General features: G+C 54.5%; 1 protein-coding gene across 1 annotated transcript; it reads left to right on the top strand.

Moving 5' to 3' along the window:
- Positions 1 to 6,297: 6,297 nt before the first annotated feature.
- Positions 6,298 to 12,771, top strand: Cdx2 (caudal type homeobox 2). The gene is made up of 3 exons (XM_028878015.2): positions 6,298 to 7,094; positions 10,216 to 10,361; positions 11,619 to 12,771. Exons 1-3 carry the CDS (start codon positions 6,557 to 6,559, stop codon positions 11,874 to 11,876), a joined length of 942 nt encoding a protein of 313 aa, XP_028733848.1. The 5' UTR covers positions 6,298 to 6,556; the 3' UTR covers positions 11,877 to 12,771.
- Positions 12,772 to 12,999: the final 228 nt, after the last annotated feature.

The following is a 12,999-nucleotide window of genomic DNA, read 5'->3' as shown; positions in this document are numbered from 1 at the left end:
CAGGGACACGATTGCCTTTCCATAGCTTATCCCGAATCTTTTACCCTTGCGGGAAAGGGCACGGGTTGGGCAGTTGCTGGCATCCCTCTGGAGGGAGGTGGAGGGGAGGGGACAAGAGCGGGCTACTCAAGGACTCTAGCCAAGACGCTGGCAGCCCCAAGGCCAGGGCTGGATGCGCGACGCAGGAAGCCATCTGGGAGCCGGGAAGAACGGTTGCGGCAACGCTTTCTAGGGAGCCAAGCGTCAGAAGCCCTGAGGCCGTTTCCGGGCACTGGCGAGTGACCGGTGCTGCAGAAGGTGGCAAGCAGTGGCAGGCAGTTGCCTTCCTCCGTATCTGGGCTCCAACAGTGACAAGCCGGGGCCTGGCGCTGCCCCTTGTTCCTTCCCCTCCCGTGCGCAGCATGCGGGAGACAAGCCTACGCCACAGGCACCGCCAGGCGCTTGCCCGGGTGGACCCAGCAAACACCAGGAGGGCGCAGGGCTAGCTGGTTTGCATTTGGTGGGAACAATTAATAGTTTACTTACGAATTCGTCAAGGAAAGAAAAAAGATTGAAAATGAGAAAGAACCAGACAGTCCAAGGATTCGAGGACAGGGTGTTTGGACCCCGTTGGTAACCAGACAGCTCACCGCAGGTCACACACACACACACACACACACACACACACACACACAACACACACACTGGGGGGAGGGGGTGTGCTTCGCTCCTCACCTCCCCATTGTCACTGTCCCTTACGAAAACATTCGAGCCCAGCAGGCGAATGTTCCTGTAAAGGGACCTCAGCACAAGGCTCAGCCTGGAAATCGGGAGCCCATTTCTGAGCTTGTCATTCACCTTTGTAACTGCGTCTGTGGATCGGTTTTAAAAAACCTATTCTGTGCCTTCATCTTTAAAGCTGCTGGTAGTTTAACAAAGGGAGGAGCGGGGAAAACACTCGTTGGATGCATAACCTTTACTCATTTTTAAAGCAATGCCTTTTCAAGTTGAGTCACAGAATGTCAGTTCCAACTTAAAAAAAAAAATGGAGATTCCCCCACCCCCGAAAGTGTTTACTCTGAGACAAAAGTAGATGGAGACTTCCACAGTCAGCTGGAGAAGAAGCTAGAAGAGAACATCTGGAAAAACAGTGTTCAATAAACAGAAAGACTGGAGTGAACAGGTGCTTCAGGGAGAAAGCAGTATGGAATGTGGTCAGCATTGTAGCAGCCTGAGAACCTGATTGATCTGGTATCGTGGTATTATGGTGTGTATAGGGTGGGGAGTTCTCAGTCCCTGAATCCTGATAGCTGGTTTTGTACTGGGGATGTTTCCAGGGTGGCACCAACAGACATAGTAATCATTAACATCTGTACAGACTGTTGGATGTTGCAAAGATCAGACGTATTGTAGTTTTATTTAACTCTGTGAGGCCTCAGGAGGATCTCCAATCCTCTCTGGTCTTTGGGAAATAGAAGCTTGTGCAGGCTCTAAGTGCTGCCACCACCACCACCACGACCACCACCACCGCTATCACCAGCACCACAGCACCACTACCATCACCACCACAACAGTACCACCACCACCACCTTTACCCACTACCACAACACCACCACCTCCACCATCACTATCACCACCTCCACCACCACCACCACCACCACCACCACCACCACCACCACCACCACCACCATATTCTCCACCACCACCACCACCACCACCACATTCTCCACCACCACCACTACCACCACCACCACCACCACCACCACCATATTCTCCACCACTACCACCACCACCACCACCACCACCACGCTGCTTCAGGTAAGGCACCCTGTTAGTGGATACGAATTGAGAGAGAGACAGGTTTGTCTGCGTTCTTCCCGCAACGGCCACATAAAACCTACCTTGTAGGCTTTCCTTGGAAGAGATTTACATATGATAAACAAAGGTCATTCCAGGCAGGAGACAATGGTGAGTGAACATAGGCTGACAGGAGGCCACTGGTGATGCTTTCTGGGGTGAGCCTGAGATACTAACTCTCGCCAGTGCTTCCCAGCCTGTGAGACCCCTTAAATCTTTCCCTTCCAAAAGCTCTAGTCAGTTTCTGTCCTTATCTGCCACGCAGAAATCAAAGGAGTTGCCCAGTGCTCCCAGTATCCACACACTAATTTTTAGAACAAAGGAGAAAGATAAGTTATTCTGATTATTTGTTTAACTTTCATCCGATGAGTAAAAACATTCTAAAAAGTGTTCTAAAGCCACCCATTTCTCCTTTTTCTCAACACCCTTATTTTCTTTGACCTTCTGGCTGTGAGACTGTATTTTGGACAGAACAGCGGGACAAGCTGTATCCCCTGCATTGGATCACAATGCTTGGTGGTCCCTCCAGGAGAGGAATAAGGCAGCTGTGACCCTCCTAAGCTCGGGCATCCCAGCCCACAATGCCCTGCCACAGATTCTGGAAGCTTCCCTTATCTGGAGAGGACCCGGTACCCGGTATGCGTAAGAAGAAAGCAAGCTTCCTTTGCCAGCTGAGACCACATCTGCTTCTGCTGGCAGCTGGGAGCAGCTGCAGCACCTCCTTGCTGCTCTGGATGGACACTTGGGTCCATTGTAGCCTAGTGTGCTGGACAGGTGTCAGACTCTGGGGAACCCTATAGAAAGAGCAATCGACTTCCTTCCCGGAGATGTTAGTTGAGTGGGTTGCAGCAGACAGGGCCTGGTGCTGTTGCTGGGGTCAATTCATGCATTATTGCATCTTCCTTTGTGTGAGTGGATTGCCATTGAGTAGAGCGGCTCAAAGATCCCCAAGCTCCCAGAGAAGTAGAAGTTTGAGCAGTGCACCCCCCCACCCCACCCCGCAGAACTCTGCCCGACAGACGAACTGAGAGAACCCACCAGAAACTCTTGCTCTTCCTGGGGATTCGGGTTTTAAATGAGTGGGTTGCATTACTGAGATCTGTCTTGTCTACGTGGGACTCAGAAAGGACACTTTCACGCTACGGTGGGTGGCGGCGACAGGCTGGGTTAGGTGGGTAACCCACTCCCCAGCTGCAGGCACCGCAAATGTGGGACAGAGGCTAAGTCCTGAAGCTGGAACAAACAGCAGGACCTTTGAGCAGGGAGGGAGCCATGTCCGTGATCTGTGGGTTTAAGGAGTGCCTCATCTGCCTAGTGGGGAGTCCGCCCCTTCCGGTGGCCTACAGTTCCTTCAGAGTCCCTGCCCAGGCCACCAGCCTGGATCCTGAAAAGGGACCCTCTTCAAGGAATGTAGAATGGCCTCTTACACTGTCGGTAACAAAGACCCATCCCTTTGATAACCAGGTTGGCTGTCTGGGAAGTCTTCCTGCGGCTTTATTTACCGGGATCTTAACCCCCCGCGCCCCCCCCCCTGTTCCCACTCTCCTGGCAACTCACGCCTCTGCAACACGAAGGGTTGGTGACTGAGATATTATGTGGAAGACAGCCACCTGGGCGCAGTTGGGAACACCCAGAGCTGTCCCTTCTCTACTAGTCTCAGCTCAGACTAAAAAACTCTAAGAAAGCTGCTAAGCTGCTAAGTAAGGGCGCCTGGAGAGGGACTTCCGGTGCCACTCTGCTCTGTTTTATGCCAGAGCTGTGGGCCAGCACTCTGTCTGGAGGACGCGTTTCAGCCCAGAGGGCATTTCTAGAGGACAGGCGAGGCCCGCCAACCTGCCAACCTCCTAGAACTGTCCCAGGGACAGACATTCAGGCTTCATTTGCTACCTCCTTCCCAAGTCAGAATCATTCTCACAGCCCATCCCTTCGGGGGACCCAGCTGGGTCTTTTTTAGGTTGAGAGGGGAACCCATGCACGGAGGAGGAGGCTCAGCAACATTTGCACTCTGAAGAACTTGTCAGAGGACACCTTTTATCAGGCCCTTTCTCCTCTCCAAACAGCCCAGGCTCGGCCACTGCCACCACCGTGCTCTGGCTGCTCCGGCTGGGGTGCCCAGGTTTTGCCAGGAGGAAAACCAGTCCTTGCTAGTATCACTTCCTTTCCTGGATTCAAGCACCCCAAATAAAACTCAGGCTCCCCTGTTGCTCGGCCCTAGGGGAGCAGAGTAACCCCATCTGCTTCCCTACCAGCACCCAAGTTGGAGTCCTGTTTCTGTGGCAGAGCTGGGACACAGCTGGGAAACAGGGTCAATTAGCCAGCGGCTGGCAGCCTGGGCCATAAAAACTCAGGAAGTAGCCACCGTGACAGGGCCGAGGGAATGGCTGTCCCTAATAAAGTGATTGTTTCAAAGAAATGCCAGAATGCAGGCGTTCTAAAGACACAGGCTGAGCCCCAGTCTGGGCCTGGGCTCCCAGAGCATACATCTGGGAGGGGACATGGAGGATGGAAAGAGGTATGGAGTCCCAGGAAGGGGAGGATGATGCTGCCAACATCAAAAGTCTGTGGCGCTCACTACTTAACCTCCCACATTCCGGCCGCCCCGTGGAGACCGTGGACACTCCTTTCTGCCCTCGCCGCCGTCTGTGATAGGGTTTTATATTTATTTCCAGGTTTGTTTCTTGGAAAGTGAGATGGCACTCTTGTTTCTGCTAGGTACCCACCCCGGAGGGTTTAAGGAGGGCCAACAGGGATCCCTGGACTCTTGAGGGACAGCCACACCCCTCACCCCCCCCCTCACAAAACACAAAAGGGAGGAAGAATGTACAAACGCCTACAGTTGTAGGAGATACATGAGGTGGGGACCAAAGGAGATAAAGGGCCCTGGAAAGTGCCCCCCTCGTGTGTGTGTGTGTGTGTGTGGGGGGGGGGGGACCACGAATACCCAGGGAAGCACTTGACCAGAGAACCCACAGGAGCAGGGCTCCAGGAAGGAGTGCTATGGGTCCCCTTGGGTTCCAGCCACCACTGGCCAGAGGAGAGTGGAGCTGCCCAGCTTGGGCCCGGGCGGTTTGTGACCTCCTGTCTGAAGTAGCAGCCCCAACATCACAGAGCCGCCTGGTGCAGTCAGGTGGCCTTCTCCCATCCCAAAGGCTCTGCTGTGGGGCCCTTCAGGTCTCCATGTGAGCATTGGCTGCTCACTAGCAATAGTTAGTAGTGACGGCAACCTCTTCGTTCCCTGGGATGAAAACGAATTTCTGTAGAGTTTTACATTGTAAAGGAGAAAGTACTGTTTTAAACTAATTTATTGTTTTCAAAGATTTGTGTATTATTTTATGGGTATGAGTGTTTTGTCTGTGTGCATCTGTCTGCACCACTCATGTGCCTGGTGCCCAGAGAGGTAAAAATAGGGCGTCAGATCCCATTGGGCAGGAGTTATGGACAGTTGTGAGCCACCAGGTGGATACTGGGAATTGAACACGGGTCCTCTGAAGAGTAGCCAGTGCTCTTAACGGCTTAGACATCTCTCCAGGCCCCAGGAGAAAGTGTTTTTAAGACATAGGCATGATGTAAGACAACAGTAATTGGGTAGCTGTTAACAGAAGTATGCTCCTTGATGTTTCAACTCGTAAATAGTCTTAATAAAAGTACAAGTGTAAATGGTTGAAATTTGCCAAGATCCTAGCCATCTCTTCCGACCCCACCAATTACAGCCTGCCTTGCAAGGTAAGCCATAGCCAAACATATCGTGGCTTTGTAGAGGTATTCGGTTCTTTAATGCAATACTTTTTAAATGAATTGCTTTAATTGAACTCAAATCCTAAGTGTGAGACGAATTCGAGGATGCAACCTGGAGCTAGGACTATCTTTTATCTTTGGCAAGGAAATAAACGCAGTGCTTGAAATTTGGGACGGCGGCGGTTAGTCTCATCCTGCTTCTTGGAGAGGAAAAGAACAGCCCTGGTCTTAACTCCACAAGTCACCTCCTAGGTTGGTCAGAAATGTCCTCCAAGCGATGGCTTCTTTTTTCTCTTCTCTTTGGGAACGAGAGTTTCTTGACCGCCTCCTCCCTGCGATTACGTGAACAGGACTGCTCCCGTCTCTAAACCCAGATTCCCACCAAGATTGCTTTCTCTCCTCAAGGCTCTTGCAAGTCCCTTGATTTCATTCTTTGAACCTGTGATTGGAGGTTTAAAGTGCATCAGGTTGGAAGGAGGAAGCTCTTTAACAATAAAGGATTGAATATTTAGCTGTGATCTGGTTGCTGCCCTCTCTCGAGCTCCCCCCGCCCCGCCTTATCTTTTAAAATGCAAATCGTGTTTCTGGGGGGTTGTGAGCGCTGTGCGCTGCGCCTCGACGTCTCCAGCCATTGGTGTCTGTGTCATTACTAATAGAGTCTTGTAAACACTCGTTAATCACGTAAGGCTGCTGGCCTGGGACTCCGCAAGCCAACCTGTGGCGGGTCTTCCCCGCCTCCGCAGCCTAGTGGCAAGGAGGTGGGAGGAAAGAAGGAAGAGGGAGGAGGCAGGACAGAGGGAGGGACTGCCCGGGAGGCAGGAGCGCCGCCAGGAGCCTAGCGGAGCACCGTGAGCTGAGGTGCAGCCAGCCACCCGCAGCTCCCTGCGCCCCCTCATCCATAGCCCTCTGAGCCCCGCGCCCCTGGCAGCTTCCAGCGTTCGTCCCCAGGCAGCATGGTGAGGTCTGTTCTGGGTCCCTCGCCACCATGTACGTGAGCTACCTCCTAGACAAGGACGTGAGCATGTACCCCAGCTCCGTGCGCCACTCCGGCGGCCTCAACCTGGCGCCGCAGAACTTTGTCAGCCCCCCGCAGTACCCGGACTACGGTGGTTACCACGTGGCGGCTGCGGCGGCTGCTGCGGCGAACTTGGACAGCGCTCAGTCGCCAGGGCCATCCTGGCCCGCTGCATACGGAGCCCCTCTCCGCGAGGACTGGAACGGCTACGCGCCTGGGGGCGCTGCCGCGGCCAACGCGGTAGCCCACGGCCTCAACGGGGGATCCCCGGCCGCCGCTATGGGCTACAGCAGCCCCGCCGACTACCACGCTCACCACCACCCGCATCACCACCCGCACCATCCGGCCGCAGCGCCGTCCTGCGCCTCGGGCTTGCTGCAGACGCTCAACCCCGGCCCTCCGGGGCCCACAGCCACCCCCGCCGCTGAGCAGCTGTCCCCCGGCGGCCAGCGGAGAAACCTGTGCGAGTGGATGCGGAAGCCGGCGCAGCCGTCCCTGGGAAGCCAAGGTAAGCGGTGCCCGGGCGCGCCCCAGGTCCGGCGCGCACCGGGGCTGTCCCGGGCTATCCGCGAGCAGTAGAGGAGGAGGAGCAAGGGGAAAACACAGGGATGGACTCCTGGTGGGGGGCGCTTTCACCGACTGCGGTCCCAGAAGTGCGTGTTTTGTGCCTCGCACACTAGGGTTTGTCTAGGGCAGAGGAACGGTTTCCTCTTTCTAACAGTTCCTTCTTGGCAACCTCGGGATACCTTCGGAAGCTCCCGGCAATGTCGTAAGCACTGTCGGCCGCGAGCTGAATCACGTCCTGGAGTTCGCTGCTGCCGCAGGCATTCCTTACACAGCCCCCAGCCGAGAAGAGGGGGTCCTCGGATTCCCCTTACCGTGGCCACACTACTTAGCTCCCCATGTCCTTCCTCCACCCGAGGTACCCCCGAAAAGGGTAGTGTGGAGGCTGCGCCAGGACCGGTTTGGCCATTAGGGCCAATTCAAGCGGTCAGCGCTGCTGCAAGCAGAGACTGGACGCTACTGTGCGCCGCCGCCGCCGCCGCGGAGCGAAGGCGCTGGCCCCAGGAGCCTAAGGGGAAGGGGGCGCTCCAGGATCCCTGAAATCTCCCACGGAAGTCCTCTCCTGTCATCACAGAGAGCAAGGAGCAGGGGGAGGAAACCCTGAACGGACTCGGCTTCTTCAGACGTGGGGCATTTTTTTCTCGAACCTTCCGCGTGTTGTGTGTTCCAGACTCGGGAGATAATTCCACTAAAGACCCTAGATTTGCCGAACTGTGAGACTCGCTGGCGCCGGCTCTGCCCTTTGTGATGTCCCGATGTATATGGGGAGTGGGAAAAGTGTGACAGGGGAGTGGTATCGGAGCCCCCTTTTTGTTCCGCGAACCGTCTCCAGCTCCTGGCTTCCGCTTCCCTTGGTTGGTTTCTTGTCACTACAGCCGGGCCACATGCAGGTTATGGCCACTTTGCGGAGGTTTATGGCCAATTACAGCCGTATAAATCAGAGCGGCACTTGGGGGCCTGTCTCTGGACTCTCCTGCGTCACTGCGCACACCCCAGGAGCGTTCCTGGTGGGCGACACCGTCGGAGAGAAGCCTCCACTGGGCTTTGGCTTGGTCATTTCCAAGAGGACTTACTCCCAGACCTGAGCTTACCCCCCCCCCAAAACCTTCCCTTCCAACAAGCCTGCCTGAAGGACAGTGGGCGGGGGTCTTAGACCTACGAAAGACCTTTAGCGTGCAGGGGGTGGGTGGTCCGAGACTGGGGTCCTGGGCGGGGGAGGATAACCTCAGGATCCCAGGCCTCGGGGTCAGCAGATGAGAAGCCGCTGTGAAGTCCCGCGCCGAGGTGGCAAGGCCGCTGTCGGCGCCGGGCGCCCTTGTGATGTTAATGTGGGGAGGCTGTGGCCCGCAGCGCCGGAGCCCGACTTCTCTGCAGAGCGTCATCTGTCAAGGGGCAGAGGCGTGTACGCCGCCCGGTCGGCTTTGATGTACACCTTTTCAGGCCGGCCATTGTCTCTTTTAGGGCCCGGAAAGAGGGTGGTGACTTTCGCAGTCAATAATGAATTCTGACAACTCCTTCTCATCCCTCCCCTCTTCCAGCCCCCCTCCTTGGTTCCCAGGGGGTGCGGGGCCTCCTCCAAGGCCCTTGGGGGCGAGGACCTCAGAGCGCGCAGAGTCCTTATCATTGCGTCCCTCGGCCTGCGCGTGATGCTGAACCCGCAGCATCCATCCTAGGGCTTGGACCGCCGAGGGGAACTGTCCTGCTCCTCACTTCCCAGCTCTGATGGCTTCACGCAGGACTCCAAGTGCTGCGCTGTTCCGGCTGCGCACCCGGGTCGGGTTCTGTCGTCCTCTGTGGAGTGGGGCACTCGCGAGTGGGTTTCAGGCTCAGGATGTGTTGGATCCCTTTTCTTCCAAAGCAGGCGCGGGGTTGGGGCCGCAGCGCCCATTCAAATGCGCCTGCGGGGCTGTGTTTATGTTAATGCGCCTGGCGGGGAAGGGGATGAAAGCTGAGGCCGCCATTTGCTCAGTAGTGGTAATTCAAACAGAATGCGGTTGTTATTAAGGCATTGAAAGGGCTTTTCTTTGATAAGATCGCCTTGTCCTGCATTGTTTGCGGCTGTGTTCCTCTCTCAGAGGCCGGGGAGCTCTCTCTGATCCTCCTGTATCCTCCCAGGGCGCTTTTGTTGTGGTTTGCAAAGATTTTTACCTGAACAAAGTCAGCCTGCCGGGCCTTAAACACCTCTGGGCAACTCCCAGCCCTTAGATCTCCCTGTTCGACTAGGCACTGGGCGCTAAAACCTGTTCTGCTGTGAGACCTCTCCAACTTGGGACCGGGAACAGTTCCTGGCCAGCGGTCTGTCGAGAAGCAACCCCGACAGACCCGGTGAATAGCCAGGCTCCAGCCTGATGCAGCAGCCCCACGCTATTTGTCAAGGCCCTTCAGTAAAACAATCAATCCAAGATTTAATATGTTGACTCAATCCAATGATCATAGGTCACTGGTCAGGATCGTTGTCACAGGGAATAAATGGGGAATTAAAAAAGAAAAGAGGCCTTGGGCCAAACCTGGTTGGGCAGGCATGAAATGTTCTCAGTAGGAGGGATTTTCCTCCTGACATGATGGAGCCCAGCTCAGAATTCCAGGGCAGGAGTTACTGCGTCTGGAATATGATCCCGGTAGCTTTCAGGAGGCTGCCAGTCCCTGCGCCCATCTTGCCGCCCCCGCTGTATTGAAACAAAGGGTGACTAGCAGCTTACCCTGGCACCACAGCCCCACGGGTTTACATTTCTAGTAAAACCTGAAAATGTGGATATTATACGCCTGGAGACTCTGGCCACCCCCCCACTCCCTTTCTTCTGGTCCTAAATATACTATATTTGGTTTATGGGAAGGAGGGGGCTGTGTGAGAAGTTTCCATGTAAAGTGTACCCCCAGGCTCACACCCTTCCACTTCCCCAGGATCCTGAGGTGGCTAGTGTCAGTCTTGGCACTAGACAGTCAAACCTGCTCCCCCTCACCCCCATCAGTGAAGAAAGAGAAATAGCTCTCGGGTTAGAGAGGTTTGTCATTACCTATGACTGATGGATTGTAGTTCTTAGCCAAAACTTCTCCTTCCTCCACAGTGAAAACCAGGACGAAAGACAAATACCGAGTGGTGTACACAGACCATCAACGGCTGGAGCTGGAGAAGGAGTTTCACTATAGTCGATACATCACCATCAGGCGGAAAGCTGAGCTGGCTGCCACGCTGGGGCTCTCAGAGAGGCAGGTGGGAATCCCCTTCCCAGGGTCGTCTGGCTATTATTGTCGCGTGGGGGGTGGCGTGGGGACTGACAGGTAGCCCCGGGAAGCCTGGCCAAGAGTCCACCCGTTTCCTCCGTGAAAAGGGAAGAGAGCAGTTGCCTCTTGAGAAGGCTTGAGTTTCCAGTTGTGTTTCTGATGTTTCTGAATTGCCTTTTTATTTTGAGGGGTCTGAGAGCCGCTACAAAAGAGCCAAGGTGCTACTACACCTTGGAACGCCACTTGGGCCAAGAAAGATCTATTAGGATAGTGCTTTTCAACCTGTGGGTCCAGAGATAGTTACATTAGGATTCGTAACAGTAGCAAAATTAGAGTTACAAAGTAGCAACAAAAATCATTTTACCATGGCAAGTCACCACAACTGAGAAACTGTATTAAAGGGCCACAGCCTTAGGAAGGTTGACAAGCACTGTATTAGGATATGTTCTCTTTACACCCAGCACTAGAAAAAAAATAAGAAAAATAAAGGCCCAATCTATTCATACATATTAAAGAGGCAGGGCCTGGAGAGATAGCTCAGTGCTTAAAAACACACACAGTGCTCTTTCAGAGGACCGAGTTCTGTTTCCAGCAACCCATATCAGGTGGTGGCTCACAGTGACCTGTAACTCCAGCTGCAGGGGTCATCCAGTGCCTCTGGCTTCTGTGAGTATTCCCACTCTGTACGTGCACAAACTGACACATACACATAATTAAAAATAAAAACTGTTTATTAAAAAAAACAAAAACCAAAGAGGTACTACTTGGCGCATGAACGCTTTTAGAGTCTAGAGAAAAGGAAGAGGAAACAAGACTGGGCAAATTCACAGCCGGGAAATGTTGCACGAAATCTCACTGCCAGCACCAAGGTGAAGAACATGGCCGTTTATGAGGGCCAAAGGATGCCCGCGAAGCACACCTGAGCCGGCCACCCATCTGCATAGGAAGGACCTGTCAGCCCAGTTCTGTTCCTTGGTTCTGAGAGTCCAAAAGGCTCTTTTGGAAAGCAACATGGGGAGGGGGTGGGCAAGGAATGAGCCGCCGGCTTCTCGGCAGGTTGAATTGAGTCAGGGAAAGCTTCATCATTGCGCTGAAGCTCAATGGGGATGGGGTGGGGTGGGGGGGTGGCAGCTGGGAACTTCTGGAAGGGCTGGAAGCTTTTTCCGCCGCGGGCGGGCGAGGAGGACGATCTTGGTGGTGCTGTTTCTCTTTTCATACCTTCTACCTTTTGCTTCGTCATTTCTAGGTTAAAATTTGGTTTCAGAACCGCAGAGCCAAGGAAAGGAAAATCAACAAGAAGAAATTGCAACAGCAACAGCAGCAGCAGCAGCCGCCGCCGCCGGCACCCCCTCCGCCACAGCCGGCGCAGCCTCAGCCAGGCGCCCTGAGGAGCGTGCCCGAGCCCTTGAGTCCGGTGTCTTCGCTGCAAGGCTCGGTGCCCGGTTCTGTCTCTGGGGTCCTGGGGCCAGCTGGAGGGGTGTTAAACCCCACGGTCACCCAGTGACCCCCTCCCATGGTCTGTAGCGGCGGCAGAGCAATTCCAGGCTGAGCAATGAGGAGCATGGACGCTGCTAGCATCCTCAGAAGAGACCCCTCTCCTCCCGCCCACCCACAATGCCTACAGATGAGGAATGGGGAAGACGTATTAAGACAAGTGGGATTGATTGTGGGCCTCAGGGGAAGAGATGGTCCAGATTTTTTTTCTTTTTTTTTTTTTTTTCGTTCATGCTCTCTGCCAGGACTGGCTACCGGCACCAAAATATTTCAGCCTCTTTTGCCCCAGCTCTCTGCCTCCAACACGGACTGTATTTCTGGTTGGAGCTGAGGAGGGGGGGTGGTGAGGCTGGGGAATGAGCAATACTTGAGCCGAGATGGCTGTTTCCTGCTAACTGCTTTCTGAGAACCAGCTGGCCGTCGTGCCTCAAGGCCAGGGCCAGTTCAAACTGCAGGAGCCAGAGGCAGCTGCGTGGAAGGCTGGACCGATCAAAGTCTGCAGAACCCCCAGGTGGTCTGCTTTCCTCTCCCTTGCCGACCAGGAAGGGTTGGTGGGTTCAGGGGCGGCGGCGGCCTCGAGAGGAGGGGGTGGCCTGCCAACCCCAGGCCCCCGCCACAAGGGCTTGTTTGGAAAGCCTGTCACCAGAGCTGCGGTAGGCTGAATGCATGTCCGTGTTGGAAATGCCAGAGCCAACCTGGACTTCCTGTCCTTGCCCTGGTCTCTGGCTGCTGGAGAACGGAGTTGCTGCTGCTGTTGGAGTCATTGATCGGCGTCACAAGCTAAGCCAGCCTTTTAAAAAGCCGTGGGTAGAGAAGTCATATGGTGAAGGGAAGTGGGGGTATCCGAACACAGTCGACTTTTATTTTCTAAAAAGACAAAAGATAAACGAACTTTACAGATTTCAGATGCTGGAATTTTTTTGTCTTTGGAGTTTGACTGATTCCCCCCCCCCTAGAGAATAAAGTATCTTTTGACTGCAAGCTAAAAGTTGAGGGGAGGGGTGGGGGATAAGGAAGAAGGTGGAGAAGGTTCTCCTGGCAGCCTTCTTTTATCCCAAAGCTTCAGAAGAGCCCGAAGGAGCAGGTTCTGAGTCCTTCCCCGCCCCCACACCTCAGTCCAGCATTGGGCTGTG

Source organism: Peromyscus leucopus, chromosome 23, assembly GCF_004664715.2.
Source record: "Peromyscus leucopus breed LL Stock chromosome 23, UCI_PerLeu_2.1, whole genome shotgun sequence".
NCBI classification, from domain to species: Eukaryota; Metazoa; Chordata; class Mammalia; order Rodentia; family Cricetidae; genus Peromyscus; species Peromyscus leucopus.
This window is presented reverse-complemented; position numbering and strand designations above follow the sequence as displayed.

Bases quoted from the DNA above. Each gene is read 5' to 3' on its own strand.
- Cdx2 (XM_028878015.2), top strand. From the start codon at position 6,557: ATGTACGTGAGCTACCTCCTAGACAAGGACGTGAGCATGTACCCCAGC. The intron at 7,095-10,215 runs GTAAGCGGTGCC...CTTCCTCCACAG, and splicing joins GCCGTCCCTGGGAAGCCAAG to TGAAAACCAGGACGAAAGAC. The intron at 10,362-11,618 runs GTGGGAATCCCC...CGTCATTTCTAG, and splicing joins TGGGGCTCTCAGAGAGGCAG to GTTAAAATTTGGTTTCAGAA.